General features: G+C 42.2%; 1 protein-coding gene across 7 annotated transcripts in view; it reads left to right on the plus strand.

Annotated features, from left to right (window-relative positions):
* The first annotated feature begins 9,333 nt into the window (after positions 1-9,333).
* The window catches only part of ROCK2 (Rho associated coiled-coil containing protein kinase 2), a 144,639-nt gene continuing 128,617 nt past the window's right edge, over positions 9,334-25,355 (plus strand). For 5 of the 7 annotated variants that reach the window (XM_032353294.1, XM_032353296.1, XM_032353297.1 and 2 more), the window contains exon 1: positions 9,852-9,992. In XM_032353294.1, coding sequence (XP_032209185.1) covers positions 9,852-9,992 — 141 coding nt within the window. Of the gene's footprint in view, positions 9,993-25,355 lie in introns of all 7 variants that reach the window. The other 2 variants (XM_032353292.1, XM_032353293.1) reach the window with 1 other exon arrangement.

Raw genomic sequence — 25,355 nt, forward strand, 5'->3', positions numbered from 1 at the left:
TCATTCTAACGTGAGGACACAGGGTTCATGAGGAGCTCGAGGAGCTGTGGTGTGAAAAACCTTCTAGAGCAGGTCCCAAGAGCCCGCTCACGCCTTTCGCGGCACCGGGAGGAGTGCCGGTGCCCCAGTCACGGTCATGCTGTTGGGGAAGCAGAGTGTGCATCATAGCTGAGGGCTGGGGCCTCAAAGGATCCGGGAATCTGCGCCACTTCCGACAGCAGAGCGATGATGCCCGCGTCTGGCTTCCAGAACATCTCCGCTCGGCTGAGCCCTTCCTCACACTCTGCTCTCCGCTCCGGCCGCGAAGTCTCAGACAGCTTCCGAGGCTGGTGGCTCACACCTTCCCTATGTCGTGGTGGCAGAGTGAGAGCTATTGAGGTTTGGACGGCTTTATCTTACAGGTTCTGCTGGGCGACGGCAAACAAGGATTGCGTGTCGACAGCCCGGCCCTGTTCAAACACTGTCAGTAAGAATGTCAACAAGAAATGGAAAGATTTCAAGACTGTGCTCATTAGCATTCAGCCTCTGGGGGTTGCCACGAGATACTTCTTTCTCTTTCTTTCTTCTGTCTCCCATACCGCACCTAGAAAAGGGCACAAGCATCACAAAGGACTATCCTATCGCTTGCTTCTCTTTTTCTATCTATCTATCTTTTTTTTTTTTTTAACTCATCCATTTTGATCTATGTTAAAGTAAACTTACAGCATTTAGATGCAATAGTGGATCTTTGTTACTTCACTGATGAGTCCTAGTGAAACCTGGAGGTCATGCCTGACAGCTCCTTCCACTCCTCTTCGATGCCCAGGACAGGAGCCGGGACCTACGGCAGGACTTGAGAGAAAAGACTCCGACTGTGCCCCCGGAGTCCGGTTGCTGTGGTCCCCTCACATGCACGTTCTTGTTTTTTGTTTTTTGTTTAAGATTTTATTTATTTGGTGGTGCCTGGGTGGCTCAGTGGGTTAAGCCGCTGCCTTCCGCTCAGGTCATGATCTCAGAGTCCTGGGATCGAGTCCCACATCGGGCTCTCTGCTCAGCAGGGAGCCTGCTTCCTCCTCTCTCTCTGTCTGCCTCTCTGCCTACTTGTGATCTCTCTCTCTCTGTGAAATAGATAAATAAAATCTTTAAAAAAAGATTTTATTTATTTATTTGACAGACAGAGATCACAAGTAGGCAGAGGCAGGCAGAGAGAGAGAGAGGAGGAAGCAGACTCCCTGTGGAGCAGAGAGTTGATGTGGGGCTCGATCCCAGGAACCTGGGATCATGACCCGAGCCAAAGGCAGAGGCTTTAACCCACTGAGCCACCCAGGCGCCCCTGCATGTCCTTGTTTTAACACTGAAATCAATTCTGCAGCTGTTTTACAGATAGAGTAGTGGAGTTCAGCTAGGTTAAGTGAGTCGCCGGAGGTCACACAGCCCCTAATCAGTGGCACTGAAGCCCCTGTCTCATGTGTCCAACTTTTATGTCCCCCACTGGGTTTTGCAGCTTTTTTCTTTATTTTTCTTCTTTTTTCTTTTTCTCAGATGCAGGAGAAAAATGGGTCCTCTCACCAGTGGTGATCAGAACAAGGATCTGACAGACTGCTTCCAGATTCTCCTATTTCCAAGAATGACTACAGAAAGTACGTAGAGAGATGGCCACAAAGACTCCCGCAGTCATGAGGGGTTGGGGACAGGTAGGCTAAAACCTGACCAGGCTGAACTGCGGTGTTGCGGAAGAACAAGTGTTTTCTGTCTACTAGTTGTGGCCCCACTGTTTCCACATACACAAGTGGCCTAACTATAAGCCTGTCTATTATGAAATGTCCTGATTTGTTTAAAAAAAAAAAAAAGTTTTCCCTTGAGCTCAGCCAGGCCTGCCTGCTTCTCCCCGGCCCCTAGGTTTTCCCAGTTTATGCATCCTTTTAGACCTCTTTGGGATTATTCCTTTCTCATGAACCTTCCCTGATCCCTGTCTGGATGAGGCCTCCTGTTCTAATTCTCTTGGCATCTTATAATTTTCCTTTGTAGCTCTTATCACATCTCTAATGACTTATTTTATGATTATTTATGTCATAGTTGTCCCCTCCATCATCTCAGAAGCCTGAAAAGGGTCCACAGATTGTTTCTCTGCTGTTCACTGCTGTGTGACCAGTACATAAATACCTTTGTTAAAACTCCAAATAGATAGTCAGATGAATAAATGAATCAATGACAGAAACGCCTGGGATCCTTTCGGCTTTTGAGGAGTGCAAAGGAACCGGCTTCTGCGGACCACCTCTTCAACAGGTCGGATGCTGAACGAGCTTTCTCTTAACCTGTTCTCATGAAAGCCTAAGAGAGGAGCACACAGGGAGGAAAGGATGGAGCTGGGTGCAGTGAGGTTTCTGCGGCTCTGCTCAGCACGCTCTCGCGGAGTCTGCTGCCCTGGCCTCACGGCCTGTCCAAAGATGCGGACCAGCCTATACTCCGGCCCCCTCCGCCCTGACTCCCAGCGGCCACCTCCTCGGCCTTCACTTCACCAAGGCCCGACCTCCTCCAAGGACCCAAGCAGCAACTGGGCTATTACAAGAGCAGCCTTAGCAATCAAAGGGCCACTCTAAGGGCCAGGAAGTTGAAAGTGCTTTCTCATTTCACAATAAGCCGGGCTTTTGCGGAAACTGAGTGTTAGCCCTGTATTCTAATGACTGATCACTTCACAGTTTTCTTCTTTGTATGCTTTGTAGGCTTTTAATTACTCACGATCATAAACCACCTAATTACAAGCGGTGGCCTGTGGGTTGCGAAAATGTCTCCCCACCTGGCCTCCTTCCACTTTGCTTCATCGTAGGGCAGCTGAGTCCCAGGTGCCAGCCCCATGGTGTCTGTAATTAGTGATCAGTTCCCCAGTGCCCACCACAGGAGGTGACAGAATGGGCGGATGGTGGCCTCTGCCAGGACCTTCGGTTACAGCGAGTCCTGGAGGACAGCTCTGGCTTAGTGACATTACCCAGCATGTTAGGACAGACTCTAGGCCTTTCCTGCTCTGGCGTCAACGTATCTTCTCTGCTGTCCTTCTAACCATGCAGGTGCCTACGCTCTAGTCATTACTTATTTTCCCTTTTAGTTATTTCCTAGTTTCCCCCACCTGTCCTTGTTTTGCTTGGAAGACTGCTCTCTCCCCCCGTTTCTGAACCGCACTGAATTTTAAGGCCCCAGGTCACATGCCCCCTCCTTTTCCTGATCCTCTGCTAGAAGATACCCCTTGCTCCAGGATCTCTTGTTCTCTTGGCATATTATTTGTGAATGTCTTCAGGCAGTTACCTTTCTGGAATTACAATTATTTGTGGGGTTTTGGGGTATATACATTGATCCAACCATCTGGTCATTAAACAATTCAATTACCTATTCAATTACCATTTCTTCATTGCAAAGTCTGAGTAGGAAGAATCCATACCCAGCTCCTCTGTGACCTGCTGAAGAACCAGCACAATGCTGAAGTTGAATTTAGAAGGAAAGCATAACATAGGGGACTGGATTGAAAGATGTGTGACTTCCGAGGTGGTTGGTGCTTGGCGGACTGGAAGGGAAAGGACAGGGAGGTGGAACGGCACCAGCAAAGCTCAGAGGTGGGGAGGATATGGTTTCTTCTGGGAACAGTGTGCCCTGTATGGGTTCACATTTGCTGGCCCAAAGTGTTTTGAAGAATGGAATGGTAGGAAAGGACGCTTTACATGGTGGATGGCAAATGATGGGAACTAATTTACTCTAGACACACAATAGACCCATTTTGGGGGACGTTAAGACCACCAAGAGAAAAATAAAGGCATCGTCTTCTTCGAGTAGGTGAGGCAAACACCTTGCTAAGTATTTTATTAAAAGCTACAAGGGATCCAGAGCTCAGGAAGAGTCAAGCCCTTCATTCAAAAACAGAAAGAGGATGGTTAGAAGCTTGGTGGATGAAAAAGAAGGGCTGACATTCCACATGGATGGAAATTTGCTCAACCAAAGAGCGAAGAAGAGAAGAGCCAAGGATGTTCAGTTTGGGCAAAAGGAAGGAGCGGCAGTGGAAGAAACGCTTCGAAATGGAGGTAGTGGACACCCTGTAGAAAGCCCCAGCTTCCAGGCTGAGGATTTCCTGCATAACCACAGAAAAATCCCATGCGATTTTTGAGCAGGGAAATCCATAAAGCATAGCTGAGGCCATTTCTAGCTCACTCATGGGGAAAAGAAGATTGTCACATAAGACATCAAGGTCTCTTGCCAAACTGGCAGGACCAGGATTGAAGCTGAGCTTTCCAGGGAGCAGGTGAGCTTTCCATTTCTTGGGACGACCCTTCTCAAACATATACACGTAGATATTTTGGAGTGACTTACCATTTACCTCCCAGTATGCTTTTGAGCCGTGACCAGCTTCATTCTCCTCTATTTTCCACAGTGTACTGGTGAATAATTTGTCTTGGACGCATCCAGTATCTTTCATCTGGAGATCTTAAGGACACTTAATGACCACCAAGCTTCATTATTTCTGTTTTGTGTATGAGGAAACTGACTCATAGAGGATACAGCAATTTTCTCATTCATGCTGTGAGTTATTACCAGAACCATGAATGAAACTTCGGATGAAACCTTATTTCATAAACCATTAAAGCCTGTATCCTTTATAGGAGTGGAGTTTACTATAATAATGACACCTTTGTGTTGAGAGTTCATTCCTTTATTCTGTGATTAAATCTTGGCTTATGTGGGGCAGAAGCACCTCACTACAATGACAGCTTGAGTTATTCTGCAATGCAAAGCAAGAAGGGAAATGTTGTTGTGTGTTTTGGTGATGCCCAGACCATTCAGAGCTTATGGTTTTCATCCATCCCTCCATTTATTAATTTATTCATTCCATTATCATATATCTGAGTCCCTATTACATCATCTGGAAAATGGGCAGAGTAATATTACCATTAGCAAAAGGCTGTTTTGAGAAGTAAGATAATTTCTATAATGCACATTGTCTAGCACACTGTAAGCCCTTACTTGCAATAATTATTTTCTTCAAACAAGTAATTCCAAGTACCCCATGGGAACACAAAAAAATGGTTCTTTTATAGCCCTATTTAGGGTGGAGAGGGCAAGGTTGCTTCTGAAGGGTAGATTAATTCTTGGGGAAGAGGCAGATCCCTCAGATTAAAAACTGGAACAAAGCAGATGGGTCTCAGGTAGACCAGAGAGGGGTTCTCTGAGTTTGAACTATGAAGTATCGGGAGAGCTAGGAAGGTACTGCTGGGTAGTGGATGTTAAACTGACACGAACCACTTAGAAATGGGCTGGGGATGAAGAGACAGAAAAGAAACATAGACAAAATTCAGATAAAATGGGGTGGAGTTCCTAAGTCCCTCACATCTACCTAAGTTATGATAGAATCAAAGCCTTATACTCTGACAGGCCAGCCTGTTTAAATCCCCTACATTCTGTTTATTTCCCTGTTACTCTTCTTTCATATCGAACACAATTTTTGTCCAAGTTCCTACCTATTGCATCAGTGCTCAGGATACTCCGGAGACAGTGTTTAGAAGGAAGCAGCCAAACCTGGATGGAGCCACAGAGCAGCAGGAACCCCTCTGAGAAGGGCACATACAGGGAGAGCCTCTTTCTGTGGCTCCCTGGGGATGAGATGAGTTTGATGTTATCAGGAAACTCATTTCAGAGAAGTCCTTGCAGTTTTAGTCTTTTGTATGCCCTAAAAACTGGGTTTAAAATCTCTCCCAATTCAGACACCAAATGTAGAAACTGTTAAGAAAAATGTTGATAGATTTCATTTCATAAAAGGTAAAAAATTCATGTGACAAAAAACACCAAAACCAAAACCAAAACTGAATGACAGGCAACAGATTGGAAGAAAATATTTGCCAACTGTAACACGTTTTAACATTATATTATAATAAGGAATTTCCATAATGTACAAAGATCTCCTCTAAATCAGTAAGGAAGGGGCACCTGGGTGGCTCAGTGGGGTAAGCCTCTGCCTTCAGCTCAAGTCATGATCTCAGGGTCCTGGGATCGAGCCCTAAATTGGGCTCTCTGCTCAGCAGGGAGCCTGCTTCCCTCTCACTCTCTGCCTGCCTCTCTGCCTCCTTGTGATCTCTCTCTCTCTCTGTGTCAAAAAAAAAAAAAAAAAAAAAATCAGTAAGGAAGGCAAATCCAATGGACAAAAGGTATAAACAGGTAAATTCAGAAGAAATAGAAGCACAAAATATTCATCTTCAGTAGTAACGACAGGACTACAAATGAAAAGAAGCTGTCATTTTGTTTGCCCATCAGATTGGTACAAATTAAAAAAGCTTATAGTAGTGAATTCTGGCAAATGTAAAGGGATATTCAGAGTTTCTTCTGATAGTGAGAATGTAAACTGGTGTAGTCTTTTTAAAGGAGTGTGACAGTATCTCTCACTACTTAAGGAATGCCTACCCATCAATACAACAATTTCAGGTCTAGGAACCTATGCTATCAAAGTATGTCTACATGAGGGCAAGAATACAAGGATATCAACTGTAACAATGTTTGAGACACTGAAAAAATACTACTAACATCTAGCATTTATTAGGGCCAGCACTCTTCTAAGCACTTTGTAACAGATGATATAAGGAAGCCGAAACTACAGCTAGGGTGTAGAAACAGTGGGATTTTAGCCCAGTTTGTCTTCAGAGTCTGCTATTAACTCTAATGCTAAGAGATAGAAAATAAAGGTCTGGTACATCCGTACCATGAAATACAGTATAGCAGTTCAAAAGAATTAGGTTTACAGACATCGAGACCAAAGACTTATTATTAAGGGGAAAAAAGTCAACTTCCAAAAGACTATAAGGTCAGATGTATGGGAAGAAAGATACATTTGTGTGTATATAAAAATACATGCATATGAGAAAGGTAGAGGCCTTGACTGGCAAGAGAACTCGCGTGGTGGTGTGTAGGGAGACTTGAGAGATTAATTTTTTTAATTTTTATTTTATTTATTTATTGGACAGACAGAGATCACAAGCAGGCAGAGAAGCAGTTAGAGAGAGAGGTGGGGAAAGCAGGTTCCCTGCTGAGCAGATCCCAGGACCCTGAGATCATGACCTGAGCCAAAGGCAGAGGCTTAACCCACTGAGCCACCAGGCACCCCAGAGAGAGATTAATTTTTTGTGGCATGTTTTATATACCTGTGGTTTCTTTTAACTTTTACAAGAATGCATTTGTGCGTTACTTTGATAAAAAAAAAATTGTTGGGTAGAACAAAAAAATAAATAATAAAACAAAAACGGTTTAACTCATATCAAGAGATCAGTTTTTTTCCTATGTAGACAATAGTGCCCATTTTGGTTAACAATCTTCTACAGTATGGCCTTTCCTAGTATATGCAGAAGATGCCTTTTCTCTGTATCTTGCTGATGACTACCTGTTCTTTTCAAATAAGGTGTTTATGTCCAGTATTTAGGACCATGGCTCCCTGTCAGCCCACCACGCTCCATAAAAATATACAGCCAGTTACTGAAAAATTCATTTGGAACCTGAGAATCGCCTGGTCATCCTTTTGCTTTGCATATTTTAGTATCTTCAGGGAAAAGGATCTATAATCATGTACTATCTCTTATTTTGCCCCAGTGCAACAGCAGAAGTCTCTGGCTCACTTTGTTTTCCTGGTGTGATTGTAGAAGTATGAATGAGTCACTCAACATACAGATTTAAAGGGCTTACCTTAGGACCAGCAGTCAGTGTTATTATCTGAGAGGAAAAGGCTATATTGGATCGTTCAGGGCCTCTTCCTGCCTAAGTCCGAGGGTGGGTGGCTTTAGCACAAAGCAAAAGATGCTGCTGCTGAACATTTACTGATTAACTTGCTACTCTTACAAGGTTACAGCTTTGGAACTCAGCTGCAGATCTCTGTGAGCTTATCTCGGACATGCTAGTGGGAAGAGTTCTTGAGATTGTTATTACTTAATGGAGAGTAGATCAGAGCTTTTTTACAGTGGTCCAGCTAAGTAGTTTCTCAATTCTTGAAATTTTAATGTTCTCTTAAGCACCTTTATAGAAAAAAAAAAATTCTTCACTTGAAAACAGCCGTATTCTCTTGTTCTTGTAGCTGCTCATTTTACATAGTTTTTAGTGGATACAAACTATTTTCTATCTGTTGTTCATGTAACCCTACTTCCAATACATCTTTTCAGGTACTTGCCAAAATTTCAGGCATTTGACATAAATCCAACATATATATCTGCCGGGATTCTGTTAAGGTGACAGAGTTTGCTTGGATTATCCCTCAACCTTTGGACAGCTGGGCCCCTTCCCAGGTTTTGGTCATTATGAACATTCTGAACAGCCCCGCTATAAACATCTTTATGCAAGTCCTCCGCCCCCCTTTCCACCCTGGATTATTTCCTTAGACATGGACTTCCTTAAATGGATTTACTGGGTCAAAGGGGCTCAGTGAACAACTTTATAGCTCTTGGCACATATTTTTCAGATTGCGCCCTGGGTGGATCTGACCAATGGCACGGGCCGCGAGAGCGTAGGAATGCGGAGCAGCAGCCCCTCTAACCGCTCTTCTTCCGTCCCCCAAAAGGCAAGGACCCGGAGAAGGCCTGCGGAGGGAAGCCTTTTTCCATCGCCCTCTTAGCCTCTTCCTGACTAGTGTTTATGCCCCGGCGGGGAGAAGACAGCTGCGGACCAGCACGAAGGTTTTCGGCTTCCAGGACTCCTGCCCTGGGGCTGAAGCAACTCTTCCCGGCCCTCCTCACCGGGACCAGGGGTCCAGTTTCCGATTCCCACGGCACACTCCCCCAGCTTCTCCACTAAAACCTTCCCGGCCCAGGCAGGCCCCTCGCCGGCGCAGAGCCCAGCAGGCGAGGGCAGCGACTGGCGGTCGCTATTATTTTGGCGCGGGTGATGCAAGGCCCGCATAGCTGCGCGCTGAGTCAGCGGGGGCGGGCCGACCCCCCCCCACCTCCCGACCCCCCGGGCGCGGCGGCGGCGGCGGCGGGACTGGGCAGTGGGGGTGGGGGGCCGGCCCCCCGAGTCCGCGGAGTCGTCCTCCCGGGCAGGGTCAGGCGGGAGCCGGGCCGCGAAAGACCCCAGCCCCGGGCGCGCTCTCCCCTCCCCCCCGCGCCGGAGCGAGGCGGATCAAGCGAGGCGGTCACCGCGCGCCCGGCCGTTTGCCCTCGGAGAACTCAAAGAGGGGGAGGAGGAAGCGGGGAAGGAAGGAGGATCCAAAAGGAGAAACGCGAAGCGGGACCGGCGGGAGGAAAAGGAAAAAAAATGGAGAAGGGGCGACAGGAGGCGGAGGCCGGCGGGCGGGGGCGGGGGCGGCGGCGCGCGCGGCGGGGCGGGGCGGGGCGAGCGGGGGCGCGCGCCGGCGGCCGCGGCCCGAGGGGCTTGTGGGTAGCGGCTGCGCGCGGCCGGAGACGGGAGCCGTGCGGGAGTGTGTGAGGGGAGCGGGCTTGTGGGACCGCGGCTGCCCCGGCGAGCATGGGGGCGGGCTGGCGGTGGCCGTAGCTGTCGGAGCCCGGGCTTCAGCCTCTCGGAGCGCCAGAGGGCGGGGCGGCCCACCCCGGCGGTGGCCGCGCCGCTTCCCCGCTCCCGCCCTCGAAGTCCTGAGGGAGCTCGCGGCGGACGAGCGGACCGGGCGGCGCGAATCTGACTGAGGGGCGGGGACGCCGTCTGCTCTTCGCGGCGCCCGGCCGGGCCGGGCGGCCCCCCGGGACCACCGCAGGCCCCGACCGGCGCTGCGAGCCGAAGCCGGAGCTCGAGGCGGGCGGTGGGCCGTGGCGGAGCCCCGCCCGGAGCCGGCAGTTCGGGGGCGGCGCTAGGCCCCGAGGCGCCCGGGCCGGAGCGCGGGGAGCGGGAGTGCGGGGCCGGGCGGCGGCGGCATGAGCCGGCCCCCGGCGACGGGGAAAATGCCCGGCGCCCCCGAGGCCGTGCCGGGGGACGGGGCGGGCGCGAGCCGCCAAAGGAAGCTGGAGGCGCTGATCCGAGACCCTCGCTCGCCCATCAACGTGGAGAGCTTGCTGGTAGGTGGCCGGGGCCCGGGCGCCCTCCCCGCTCCCGTAGCGCCTGCCTCAGATCCCCCTCTGTGCCCACCCACCCGTGGGAGGGAGGTCTCGCCCCACCCCGTCCCGCTTCCGGCAGCCGGGCCCGGGTGGGAGGCCGGAGACTTCTGCGACCAAGTTCGAGCAGTGGAGACCCGCGTTTGGTCCTTCCCCTTCTCCCTCCTGGAGCGGGTGTCATCCCGGCTGCCTCCGTCTCGGAGCCCTGGGAGGAAACATTTCCCTCTCCTCCTCCCCGCCTCTCCCCTCGCCTTGGGGAGGTAGGGAGCAGGATTTGCTGTCTTAGATTCACCGGACTGGGCAGTTCGGAAGAATGGCATGCTGCGTGGGGACGTGGGTCGGAGCAGGGAAACCTGATGCTCTCCCTGTTGGGAGTCCCCACCTGGGGTCGATGACAAAGAGCCGGAGCCCAAGAATCGGTCTGAATCGTCGAGTAGAACAAATCTCTTCTTTTCATTGCGTCTCTTTCTTAAGACAGGCTGTGGAATACAAATTAATAACTTCGTGAAGGCCGCGAGTTGGCTCTTGCTTAAGAAAGGAGTGTGTTTCACGAATTAGAAATGCACCAGGGAATGCCTTCTCATTTCTTATTTTTGTTAGGATGCACGATTGTGTTTCACCGTTTCGCGTGCATTTATGGGATGCATTTATGGGAAAAGGGGGTGCGGGTGGTTACCCCGGGGAGGAGGAGGAAGTGGAAAAGATGCTCTGGATATTAAATTAACTCGGGAGGGCTAGAACTTGTGTGGGTGATTCTTGGACCCTTTAGGTATTCTCTACCAGAACTCCTGTGCAGTCCTCCTCGCGGCTGGAGAAAGCTAGTGACCGAATGCTGAGAAAGACTGGGTCTCCTCCCTTGCCAGTGATTAACTGACTTTTCTTCAGAAGTCACTGGTTATCCTTTGAGGTTTCTGGAATCATTTGCAGAGTGACTCAGTGGTGTTTGGCCAAAGTGCAGGAACTGACCGAAGAGTGTGTCTCTCTGTACAATGAGCAGAACGCAGTGATGTACTGTGTTCTGTCGGAGGTCTTTGACCATGTCTTTCACCGATTTTCGCATTCGTGAGTTGTTTGTGTGTTGTCATGGCATGGTGACACCCTGCTCCCTCTTTAGCAGTCTTCATCTGGGTGTAGGGCTGGTTGTGTGGAGGGCATAACTTCTCCTAGGCCAAAGCAGAGACTCCGGGCTTCACTCCCAACATTTTCACTTTGGTATTTTGCTAGCAAAACTTTGACCCAAGGCCAGAAAGTTCAGTTAAAAATAGTACCGCAAGTATTCATCAGGTTCAGATTCAATCCCAGATAGAATTTTTCTGTGGCACTTTTTTACTGCGCTTTCATCTCGTGGGTGTTTACTGATATTAATTACAATTATTCGGGTTATTCTGTGCAGGATATCGGAATATCGTAAGCTAATTATTCCTGTAATATGTTCATCCATTCTGTTTTGTTAAAGTGTTTTCTCAATTATTAAAGTGAAGGCTGTTTTTAAAAGTGAGACATTACACGATTAGTAAACAGTTTGGTCCATCCATTTATTGAGTGCTCAAAACAGCCAGGACACTTTACACTTTTGTTAAGGTGATGGACTGTTGGTATGAGAATTGACATTAGATGTTGCTGACTGGACAGACTCTGCTATTTCTGTTTTTAGTTGATTAAATATTGTGGTTCTGAGTTGAAGTAAATCTTACCAGGCCAAAAAGTGTCCCTTGCTCTTTTCTTTGGAACAAGGTTGCAGTGCTTCTGTTGCAAATTGATGAGCTGAAAAAAATTTTAAAGCTGTGTTATAGTAAGTTAGCTTTAAATTATGTGTATTGGACAAAATAGTAGAATGAGTTTGGCTTTTTTGTGCTACCATTTACCTAAAATTTACCATTTTAACCATTTTAAAGTGTTCAGTTCAGTGGCATTAATTACATTCGTGTCATTGTGCAACCATCTCCACTATCCATTTCCAGAAATTTTTGTCTTTCCAAACAAACTCCATGAATTAATCTTTTTAAAAAATTAATTAATTAATATTTTTAAAAATAAACATATAATGTATTTTTATCCCCAGGGCTACAGGTCTGTGAATCGTCAGGTTTACACACTTCCATGAATTAATCTTTACAAGACTGTTATAAAAACATATTTCCTGAAATATTAATGAAATAATGGCTGAGATCACTTTAAAGATTTGATACCTTGTGATTTAGCCTGTGCATCACAGTTGATCATCGTTTTACGGTATATAGCATTTCTTCTGGTTTTACTCTAGAAAATAAGTATTTTTTCTTAACCGAGAAAACTTAAGTAATATAGTCAAATAAAAACACAGCCATGAGTATTAGTTACTTCATTTAGCAGCTCAGAAAGTACCATTTAAAATTCTATACCAAGATGACAAACGTATGAAGATGAAATATACCAGAAATTAATGTAGAATTATTCTTAGAAGGTAAAACTCTCTTTGTAGGAAAAAAATGTTAGGTGAGATTACATGCAAAGTGCTTAGCTCAGTACTTGGTACATAGTAGTGCTATTTCGTTTAGCTCATTTCTGTGTGTAGTTAGCATAGTTAATTGCTCGAAGTTTCCTTTGAAAAGGAAAATGGTTTTATTGGCAACCATTTCTTGCTATATAATTTTGAGTGTGTAGCATAATTTGTATTTGCCATCAGAAAAGTGCTAGCAGTCGTCAAGCATGGGTAAAGCTGGATTCTAAGACTGTGTCAGTGTTAAAGCCCTAAATTGTCTTTTTTTCTCTGCAGGTGCTCCTTGCTTTACATAGGTCCTTAAATTAATCTGAAGAGAGTATATCCCTTTTGTGGTTACAGATTATGGGCTGCTTGGTATTATTTAAAGATAGGTTTGGCTTTGTTTTGTTTTTTAAAGTTTTATTATTGGAGAGAGAGCAAGAATGGGCGAGAATGGGCAGGGCCGGTGGGGTGGTGAGGGGGGTGGCGGGGGGGGGGGCGCGGGGGAGTCCGAGAAAGGGGCAGAGGGAGAGGAGAGAATCCCAGATAGATTCCATGGAGCACAGAGTCTGACCCGGCTCGATCTCATGACCCTGAGATTTCAACCTGAGCCAAAACCAAGGGTGGGACGCTTAACTGACTCCGCCACCCAGGCTCCCCCAAAATAGAGTTTTGGGAGAGGTTTGTTTCTGTAATACGTTTTCTGAAGGGAGGGACTTCAATGGTATGCTTTTGCAGTGTTTGAAACTTTTTGGTAAACACCCATGTTTTGTTCTCAAGACTCAACTTCTCATACTGCTTTTCCAAATAATATGGTAAAAAGAATTGTGCTTTAATATTATGCCAGAGAGATGTCTTTCTTTCTGTCTTTTTTAAGTAATCTCTACACCCAACATGGGGCTTGAACCTACAACCTTGAGATTAAGAGTTGCATGCTTTACTGACTGAATCAGCCAGGTGCCCCTGAAGATCTTTCTAAAGATCTGTGCCTTTGGGTTTTGATGTGTTTTCCTGAAAGAGTAAATGGTTATAATAACCTGGGATTCAGGCTTGAGTAAACTGTTACTTAAGGCAGGTGTTGGGCTCCTGGATGGCTCAGTCGTTAAGCATCTGCCTTCGGCTTGGATCATGATCCTAGGGTCCTGGGATTGAAGCCCCTGCTTCTCTCTCTCCTACTCCCCCTGCTTGTGTTCCCTCCCTCACTGTGTCTGTCTCTGTCGAATAAATAAATAAAAACTTAAAGAAAAAGACTAGTGTTGATGGGGAAGGGTGATTAAAATTTTATTTACGAATTTCAGTGACTTAGAATACAGAATGCTTTATTTGATTGATTTCATTATGCCAGTAAACTGTATGAAAATGCTTCTTATCACAGTCCTTAGATTTCAGCTTGGTACTAGTTATTTGCCTAATTAAAGTAAAATTTTATGTATATTTTTTGTACTGTTTAATAAGGATGAATATTATAAAGATAGAATAAAAATTGAGAAGTTGTTTTATACATTTTTTTTAAAATTTTTTATTTTTTATAAACATATATTTTTATCCCCAGGGGTACAGGTCTGTGAATCGCCAGGTTTACACACTTCACAGCACTCACCAAAGCACATACCCTCCCCGATGTCCATAACCCACCCCCCTTCTCCTAACCCCCCTCCCCCCAGCAACCCTCAGTTTGTTTTGTGAGATTAAGAGTCACTTATCCCTCCCAATCCCATCTTGTTTCATTGATTCTTCTCCTACCCACTTAAGCCCCCATGTTGCATCACCACTTCCTCATATCAGGGAGATCATATGATAGTTGTCTTTCTCCGCTTGACTTATTTCGCTAAGCATGATACGCTCTAGTTCCATCCATGTTGTCGCAAATGGCAAGATTTCATTTCTTTTGATGGCTGCATAGTATTCCATTGTGTATATATACCGCATCTTCTTTATCCACTTATCTGTTGATGGACATCTAGGTTCTTTCCATAGTTTGGCTATTGTGGACATTGCTGCTATAAACATTCGGGTGCACGTGTCCCTTTGGATCACCACGTTTGTATCTTTTTTTTTTTTTTTTTTTTTAAAGATTTTATTTATTTATTTGACAGAGAGAAATTACAAGTACACTGAGAGGCAGGCAGAGAGAGAGAGAGAAGGAAGCAGGCTCCCTGCTGAGCAGAGAGCCCGATGCGGGACTCGATCCCAGGACCCTGAGATCATGACCTGAGCCGAAGGCAGCGGCTTAACCCACTGAGCCACCCAGGCGCCCGACCACGTTTGTATCTTTAGGGTAAATACCCAGTAGTGCAATTGCTGGGTCATAGGGCAGTTCTATTTTCAACATTTTGAGGAACCTCCATGCTGTTTTCCAGAGTGGTTGCACTATACATGTTTTTCTTTTGCGAAATAAAAGTTGCATGTTTATAGTATAAATGGGATTACTTTACTTTAAAACTGGTGTTTTGGGGCACCTGGGTGGCTCAGTGGGTTAAAGCCTCTGCCTTTGGCTCAGGTTGTGATCCCAGGGTCCTAGGATCGAGCCCCACATCGGGCTCTCTGCCTGCCAGGGAGCCTGCTTCCCCATCTCTCTCTCCCCCCTCCTCTCTACCCACTTGTGATCTCCATCTGTCAAATAAATAAATAAAAATCTTTAAAAAAAAAAAAAAAACACCTTGGGACGCCTGGGTGGCTCAGTTGGTTAAGCAGCTGCCTTTGGCTTAGGTCATGATCCCGGCGTCCTGGGATCGAGTCCCACATCGGGCTCCTTGCTCAGCAGGGAGCCTGCTTCTCCCTCTGCCTCTGCCTGCCATTCTGTCTGCCTATGCTCACTCTCTCTCCCTCTCTCTCTCTGATAAATAAATAAAAAAACAAAAAACAAAACCACAAAACCCCCCCCCCAAAAAACACCTTGTGTTTTGATGATCATTAAAGACAATGAATTAGCTAGAGAGGTTTAAAGAAGTGATGTATGGAATTTGCTTTGAACCTCTTTGAAAGTACAGGTCCACAGTACCTCACCCACAATTTTGCTGTATAAAGAATCCTGAAAACCAAGTTTTGGTAAAGCTTACCTGATCGTAACATCTGACCTGATCTGATGTTAGAATAATTATAATCACTGTGTCCCTCTTGGTATAATTGAAATAGCTTTCCTTGGAGAAATATTAATGTGTTTGATTTCATGGTGACAGCAGATTTGCAGGAGGACTTTTAGGAACGTACTGAATGTTGTATATGTACTTTATTAGCATTCTAAAATCCAGGAAATTCTTTTTTTTTTTTTTTTAAGATTTTATTTATTAGAATGAGAGAGAGAGCATGAGAGGGGGAAGGTCAGAGGGAGAAGCAGACCCCCTGCTGAGCAGGGAGCCTGATGTGGGACTCCATCCTGGGACTCCGGGATCATGACCTGACCTGAAGGCATTCACTCAACCAATTGAGCCACTCAGGCGCCCCAAAATCCAGAAAATTCTGAATTCAGAAACATCTTGCCCCAACGTAAGGCCAGTGTAGACTTATATACATCTCAGACACTGTTGTTATAAAGAAATAGTGAATAATCTTGAAACCTAAATTGTTGTTTTGAGTCATGATCCGTGCTCTTTTCCCCTCTAAATACTAAGAGAATATAGCATGCAAATATGCATTATGAAACATAAAAAAATTCATAAAATCACTGCCCAATTTAATGAACAGAACACTAGCCTGTTAAAGTTACCGTGTGTTGCTGCTGCTTGATCAGTCTTCATGCATTCTCTCATGTTACCCTGAAATTTTTAAAAAAGATTTGTTTATTTGAGAGAGAATGAGTGCATGAGCAAGGGAGAGGGAGAGAATCTCAAGCAGACTCCTTGCTGAGCACAGAGCCCAATGTGGGCCTTGATCTCATGATCCTGAGATCATGATCTAAGCTGAAATCAAGATTCAGACATTGAACTGAGCCTCCCAGGGCCCCCCCCCCCGAAATTTTTTTTATTATTCCCTTGCTTTATTTTATAGATAGAGTACCACATTTGTATGTATCTCTAAACAGTATTGTTTAGTTCAACTTACTTTTTTAACTTTAAAAAAGGTTAAAATTTGTATTGCATATTACATTCTTTTGTGACTTGCTTTTTTTCAGTTAAATTTCTAAGATACACCCACATTGTGGTTTCATTTTCACTGCTATCATAAACTGCAGTATATTGTTCCAATCTATTTAATGGATATTTAGATAGTTTTTCTTTGCTGTTTTGGACAGAATTGCTGTGAACATTACTGGAGCCCATGTGAAGTATCTATAGGCTAAGGTATATATTTAGGAGTGAAATTGTTGTGTTTTAAGATACTCTATGTTCAACTTAACAAGGTAATGGGTAGAGTTCAAATTTTCCTCCACATTATTATTATTTTTTTTTGAGATTTATTTATTTGAGAGAGAGAGAGTGGGAGACCCAGCGAGCGAGTGAGCAAGTGAGCCAGTGGGCAGAGGGAGAGAGAGAGAGAATTTCAAGCAGACTGCCCACTGAGCATAGCCCCCCCCCACTCTTGACATCATGACCTGGGTTGAAATCACGAATCGGATGCTTAGCCCACTGAGCCACCCAGGTGCCCCTTTCCCCAACATTTTCTTATGGAAAATATGAAAGTACATAGTAAGGTTGAAAGAATTGAGCTGAACATCTGTATACTTACCATCTAATTAACAGTTTGCTATATTTGCTTTATTACATCTATCCCTCCCTTTCTCCATCTATTACTATATCTTTTGTTTTTGATTCATTTAAAGTAAGTTGTAGCTATGGCTATGCTTCTCACTAATTTTTTTTAAAGATTTATTTTATTTTATTTGAGAGAGATAGAAAGAGAGAGCATGAATGAGAGGAGAGAGGTCAGAGGGAAAAGCAGAAACCCTGCTGAGCAGGGAGCCTGATGTCAGACTCCATCCCTTGATTCCTGGATCATGACCTGAGCTGAAGGCAGTTGCTTAACCAATTGAGCCACCCAGGCGCCCTGTGCTTCTCCTTTAAACGCTTCAGCATGTATTTTTTAAAGTAGAGTTCAGTATTTGTTTAGGCTTTTTATTTTACTTTTTTGTTTAGGCTTTTTAAAAATTTACATATAATGCAGAAATCTTAAGTGTACTACTGATGAGTTTTGACAAATTATACACTGTGTAATATAAATCCTTATCAATATACAGAACATTATTACCAACCCAGAAGTCTTCCTTACATGTCTTCTCAGCTAATTCCACACCCCATTCTCTTATATTGTGTCACTCTTCTGATTTTTTTTGTACTAAAGACTAGCCTCTTCTAGAACGTCTTACTGATAGAATTCTGTATACGGTGTACTTGTTTGCATCTGGCTTATTTAGCTTATCATAGTTTTTGAGATTCATCCATGTTTTTGTGTGCATCAACAGCTTGTTGCTTTCTTTTGACTGAGCAGTATTCCGATATGTGGAACCGTACTCTGTTAGCCATCTATTGTTAATGGATACCTGGGCTATTTTGGTTATTATATATTATATACTTTGGCTTTTAATAAAGCTTGCTAAGAACAATCGTGTATTAAGTCTTCGTAAGGACATGTTATCATTTATTTTGGGTGAATATCCAGTAGTGGAATTGCTAGGTCGTGAGGTAGAAGTATGTTTAATTTTTAAGAAACTGCCAGATTGGTGCACTCGGCTGGCTCAGTTGGTGGAGCATATGACTCTTAATCTTGGGGTTGTGCGTTCAGGCCCCATGTTGGGTGTAAAGATTACTTAAAAATAAAATCTTGAGAGAGAGAGAGAGAGAGAGGCTGCCAGATCTTTTTCCAAAGTGGTCATGTAATTTTACACTCCTACAGTAGTGAATGAAAATTCCATTTCCTCCCCAACACTGAGTCTTTTAAATTTTAGCCCCTCTGTGTGTGGGTAGTGGGTAGCTCATTGTAAATTTAATTTGCATTTCTTTGTTAAATAATGGCAATAACTTTTTCCAGTACTTACTGGCCATTTGTGTATCTTCTTTGTGAAACATTTGTTCACATTTTTGCCCATTTAAAAAAATTTGGGTTCTTTTTTCCCTTTATTTTTATTATTGACTCACGCAGGTTCTCTATCTGATATACAGTTCTTTGTCAAAATATACGTTTTGCAAATGTTTTCTTCCAACCTGTGGTGTGTTTTTTTAAATCAAAATCTTTATATGGTTGTTGCTTTTTCTGCCCAAGACACTTACCTTTCCCCATGTTAGAAAGAGTCTCATTTGCTTTCTTATAGATGTTTTATAGTTTTAACTTTTATGTTTGGGTCTAGGATAGATGTGAAGCCAGTTTTAGTGTATGGTGTGAGTTAGAGGTCAAAATCCACCCCTCTTCCCCATATTTTCCATATCCGTTTGTCCACACTATCTGCCATTTTTTCCCAGCTTTATGCATAACTGACACATAACATTATATAAGTTTAAGGTGTACAGTTGATACATGTGTATATTGCCAGTTGCTTACCACAGTAACCATTAGTTAACACATCCTTCACCTCACATAATTACCATGTGGTTTGTTGATATTGTTTTTAGTGTGAGAATATTTAAGATTTACTCTTTTAGCAACTTTCAAGTATACAATACAGTATTGTTAACTATAGTCACCAGCACCAGTTTTTTAAAAACATCTTTCTTTTCTCATTTAATTGCTTTGGTGCCTTTGTTAAAAATGTATTTTCTAATAGGTGGATATTTTATTTGTCTACCTACCACTTAGTAACTACATTTAATTGTTAGTTATGGTTCTGTTTAACCAAGCTCTGTTCAAAATGTATTGATTTATTTTGTACTTTTATCTTTTTACTTGAAGGAAATGGGCAGGCAACTGTGGTTGAAAACCCTAGATTTTGTTTTTTTTGAAAGGAAGAAAGCTGTAAATTATTGTAATTATAGAAACAATATGTTCTTATTATAGAAAACTTATAAATTAAAGGTATAAATTCAAGTTACATATATAATTTCCCCACATAGAGTTAAATTAACATTTTGGTATAAATAATCTGTCTGAAAAATTAAAATAGAAAAAAAGTAGAACGACATTATATATGTGCTTTGTCATTTTCTTTAACAGAAGCTTTTGTATAGTGAAATTTATCAGGCTTCTCACTGTAGAGTGATTTCTAGCTTAGATGTCATGCTTAGGACATTCTCTTTTTTGAAAAATTTTATGTATTTATTTGACAGACAGAGATCGCAAGTAGGCAGAGAGGCAGGCAGAGAGAGAAGGAAGCAGGCTCCCTGCTGAGCAGAAAGCCTGATGCGGGGCTCCATCCCAGGACTCTGGGATCATGACCTGAGCTGAAGGCAGAGGCTTTAACCCACTGAGCCACCCAGGTGCCCCCTTAGAACATTCTCCATCACCAAAATTATAATATCATATACATGAATTTTCTTTTAGTACTCTAATGATTTTATTTTTAGTGTTATCTTTAATGTTACTTTTATTCCATTTGGAATTTTGATGGAAACTCTGAAGTAGGGGTATTGAAGAGTTTGTCAGGAAGTTTGTCATAAATATTAGAGTAACCAAAATAATATTTGGAAGCCTTTGTTTGTATCTCTGTATTGTCTTACAACTTCCTCTTTGGAGAATGGTGTTTGTGGGAGGAAAGAGGGTGATGATTACAGTATTGGTCTTCATTTGGGCATCTTGAGTCTTTTTATGGAAATACTATTCTACAAGTATACAACCCTTCTGAGGGTGCCTGGGTGGCTCAGTCCAGTTAAGTGTCTGACTGTAGATCTCAGCTCAGGTCTTGATCTCAGGGTCGTGAGTTGGAGCCCTGAGTGGGGGGCCCCACGCTGGGTGTGTAGCCTACTTTAAAATCCTAGTCTGTGCTAACATTCAAATATATATATATATATAACTGTTAGTGATCAGGGTTACTGTGAAGAGAATGTTGATGACTCAGGGCAACTTATGGCTTTGAGGGGGAAAAAAAGCAATAACATTTTCTATTGGCAGGTTACTTTATTACATAGAGCTTAATATTTAAATTAATCTGAAATCAGGGTGTTTGGGATCTACTAAAACTGCCTCTTCCTTTTCCTTGATTGTAGTTATTCTTTCCTCTCATCTGTACTTTTTTTTTTCTTTAAAATACGATTGAATTACGGAGATATGTGTGTAAATTCTGCAACTGGCAGTCCCAGATGACCTTCACTCATCTTTTTGGAAAGCATCTGGATCACAGTAGTTAGCATATCTTGCTAGCTCTCTTGCATGCTTACGCTCTCGCTCTCATTCTCTTTCTTACTCTCCCTCTCTTTCATTCTCTTACTCTCCCCCCTTCTCTGTGTATGTTTGTATGTATGACAAAAAAGGAAATTTTGAGATTCACTTTTGGTTCATCTTTGATGATACTTTGGGGGAATGTTTCTATAATTCCAAGAATGATTTTATGGCTTGTTGCTTCATTTTGATAAGGTATGAATTGTTCGTTCAGATATCTAAAGTACTTAATAAATTTTTTTGTTATAGTTAATTGATTACTCATTATTCAACATCTGATTTCCCTTATCCTCTAAGAGTTTAGCTTTTTTAGTTATAAAACAACTGATAGAAATTTTCTTTTTTTTTCTCTTTTTTAAAGGTTTATTTTTTTATTTGAGAGAGAGAGATGGAGATGGCATTTGGGGAGGGGCAGAGGGAGAGGGAGAGAACCAGACTCTGCTAAGCCCAAAGCCCAACATGCTCACAACCCTTAGATTGTGACCTGAGCTGAAATGAAGAGTCAACCAACTAAAACACCCAGTCACCCCAAACTTTTCTTTATTTTTAAGAGGTTATGGACTTGGAACTACTTTCTAACACTTTGTTATTAGGGATTTATATGCTGTGGAAATGAATAGCAGAACCTCCTCCAGTGATACTTTTTAGATGGAAACGAGTATAACAGGGTCGGTAGTATCTTTTTTTTATTTTTTATTTTATTATTTTTTTAAAGATTTATTTATTTATTTATTTGACAGAGAGAAATCACAAGTAGATGGAGAGGCAGGCAGAGAGAGAGAGGGAAGCAGGCTCCCTGCCGAGCAGAGAGCCCGATGCGGGACTCGATCCCAGGACCCTGAGATCATGACCTGAGCCGAAGGCAGCAGCTTAACCCACTGAGCCACCCAGGTGCCCAGGGTCGGTAGTATCTTAATGACCGGTTTGAGTATGATGAGGAATGCTTAATACACTTAAGTTTTGTCTTCTTATGTACTTCTAGGTTTTTGAGTTTATTTAATGAACAGAATATAAGCTCTTCTAGGACATGTATTTTTTTTTTGTCTTCTTTTTTTGTGTTTTGTAAATATTTGTTGAATGAACTAACAAATAATTTTTTTTTTTGAGTAACAGGAGTGATAACCTGTAGAAATATATAATGCTTAAAGAGATACTAATGTATTCCCCAAATAAACATTTTGATACATGTTCCTGTCACTTATTTGTAGGAAGGAAGTTAAGTAAACATCTGTATGTGCAAAGAGGATAGGTTTGAGTGATAGAATTAACTGAAGGTCAAGTAAGAAAAGTGAATAATGATTTGGACATTTTCTGGATTGTGGTGAAACAAATTTGTTTTGGGAAGAATTTAAGCTAATTTTATTCAGTGCTTTAGGTGAAGTAAAGATACTTTGTGTGGGCTGCACAGCCTTTATGATTTATTGAGTTTTATCTGTTCTCCTGCCCCCTAACTTTTCTTCTGGTTAAATATATCCAGTTCCTTCTTATACACCTAGGTGATGCCTGTGTTGAAACAGTGCTTCATAAGTAAGGGCAGATGAAATTCTGGTGGGTCTGTTCACAGGGTGAAATTCTTTAAAATGGTGTATTGGCTGTGTAAGGCAGTATTGATAAGCAGAATTAAAAGAAAGCCAAAGGTCTTGAGAAATTTTGATCAGGGATCAAAGTGTTATTATAGGTCACTATGAATGACTTTTGAAAAATTTTCAAATATTATCAAGCATTCTGATTACTAGGATTTTCACTTAGCTTTAAAATGTTTATTGTTTATAATAATCTATTCTTTCTCTAATAAACCCAAGTACTTAATTTTTCTTGTTCCCTTTGCATTGTATTTAAGACAGCTATACCAAGAAGAGAATTCAGAGTATGTTTTTTCTTCTGTATGTAATGGTGACTATCAGTTAGCAAAGGAGAGCAATACATAGTATCTTGCTTATAGTAAGTCCTTGACAGTTGTTGATAGAATGATAAATACAGGGTGCAGATACAGAGCAGTTGAGAAGACAGTATCACAGTCTCTTACTTGTTCTTAGAATAAGCTCCAAAAAAGAAGTCTGGCAGTTCAGAGTGGTCAGCAGGTGCTGAACGTTGGTATCCTTGTTTACTAAATTTATTAGTTCTCTTTATTCTTTTTATTTTATTCTATAATTTCCATTCCATAGGATTTACCTATTTGTAAGTATACAATATACTGATTTTTAGTAAATTTATAGAATTGTGCCACCAACATTATCACAACCCATTTTCATTAACCCTCCAAAATTTCCTTGAGCATGTTTGCCTTCAGTCCTTACTTCCAGGGAAGCCAACCACTGATATGTTTTCTGTGTCTGTAAGTTTTTCTTCTTTGGAAATTTCATTCACATGAATCATACAATATTCAGTCATTTGTTCTGCCTTCCTCCACTTACCATAACATTTTTGAGGTTTACCTGTGTTGAAGCATATGTCAGTATTTTGTCCTTTTTTTTTTTTTATTGCTGACTAATAATCCATTGTATAGATATACCATATTTTGTTTGTGAATTCACCATATGTACAGATATGTGTTTTTACTTCTCTTAGATAGATTTTAAGGAGTTGGATTCCTGGGTCATATTGTATGCTTCTGCTTAATTCCACCCCCCCCCCACACCAATGCTTAACTTCTAAGAAACTGACAGAGTGTTTCACAAAATGTCTATATCATTTTACATTCCCACCAGCAATGTATGAGGGTTCCAGTTTTTCCACATGTTCAAAGAACATTTGACATTGTTATCTTTGTGGTGATAGCCATGGTAGTACCTTTTACTCATGATAAATGATACTGAGTACTGCTTCATGTGCTTATTAATTTTGTTTTTAAAATTTTTACTAAGGTACCGTGAGTATGGTCTAGTAAAAGGAGTTTGATTTTGTATACCACAAGCCAATTCCAATATTTAAAAATAGAATGCAGATACATATACATCACAGCCCTTTATAGGTGAAATTATCCTACTGACTAGTGTCTCCACCTGAAATGCCTAATTACTACTAAGCATTATTTTTTTTTTTAAACCTTTTGTGGTACCTTTTGCTTTCAAGTAATGAATGCACCTTGCTGAGCCTGGTAGGCCCTGATAATGGCAGTGCAGTTTCTACTAGTTATTTCTAAGCTATAGATCAAATTGAAGTACTTCTGACTTAAATTATGGTCTTTAATTGTTTCTCCATTCTGTTTGTGCTGCTCTTTCCTTTTTCTTTATTATTATTATTTTGAGTATCTTGAGTAAGTTATAAACTGATTTCTCTCATCTTGAGCCAACATTTATCTTTATAAAACTTTTCTATTCTACATAAGAATGAAAAAGACATTCTTACTATTAATTTTATGACTTTGTTCCTGTGATTGGTAACTACTGGTGTTTTAAACAGTATTGTTACACTTAGCTTTTAGCTTATGCTTTGAGTACCCATCTGAATTTAATATATGGATACAGATGTTACTTTTTGTTCATAGGTGGCATGGATATTGATTTGTGGGATTAAATTATGAGCAAAATTTTGAAACTTAATCAAGACCATGTTCTTTCAGATGTAAAAGTAGCTGCCATACATGTCCATTCTGTATCAGGATATTGCCCTGTTGTTTTACCTTGTGTTTCAGTATGATTCCTTTAGAAGTCATACTAAAAGTATGCTTATTGAAATTGAAGTTTTCTGTTTTTTGTTTTGTATTTAGATTTATTTATCTATTTATTTATTTGACAGACAGAGCTCACAAGTAGGCAGAGAGGCAGGCAGAGAGAGAGGAAGGGAAGCAGGCTTCCTGCTGAGCAGAGAGCCTGATGCGGCCTCGATCCCAGGACCCCGGATCATGACCTGAGCTGAAGGCAGAGGCTTTAACCCGCTGAGCCACCCAGGCGCCCCTGAAATTGAACTTTTCTGTTTAGTTTTAGTTTATATTGCATTTTTAGAGTTTTTATGAGATAACCACAAATGGGACATTTTTGAGCAGAAAGGAAAATTTGAGGAAATAATTCTTTCAATACTTAAGATGCTTTAATTTATAAAGGATGAATTTTAAACATTTTGCTTGTATTGATATTTATTCTTCTAAAAGGAAAGTGTGCTGGAGGTGCCTCAGCGGCTTAGTTGGTTATGCATCTGGCTCTTGATTTTGGCTCAGGTCATGATCTCAGTGTTGTGAGATTGAGCTCTGTGTGGGGTTCCATGCTTCTTACAGTTCTCTCTCTCCCTCACTTTCTGCCCCTCCCCACTCTCCTTTTTAACAAAAAAATAAGAAGAAAGTGTAATAGCCCAACTGCCATGAAGTTTGAGGTCTGCATGATCTAGTGAAATGTGTTTTTGTATATTGAAACCCTTGCAAAAATATTTCAAGGATTAAATGTGTAAACATCAGTATGATTTTGAAAAATGTTCCACCTTTTTGGGATAACTTACAGAGTTATAGTTTATGGTACTTGGGATTTTTATATATTTAAATACATATGGCCATATTTTATTGTATTACATAGTGAATAAAGTTCAAGTTGAAGTTGGATGGTTAAAAATGATGTGTTGTGTTTGACCAGTGTGCCTGTGTTGAAAGAATCAAGATTAAACATTTTTTTCATTATGAATCACTAGATTTCTCT

The sequence above is a fragment of the Mustela erminea genome, chromosome 7 (genome assembly GCF_009829155.1).
Source record: "Mustela erminea isolate mMusErm1 chromosome 7, mMusErm1.Pri, whole genome shotgun sequence".
Lineage (NCBI taxonomy): Eukaryota > Metazoa > Chordata > Mammalia > Carnivora > Mustelidae > Mustela > Mustela erminea.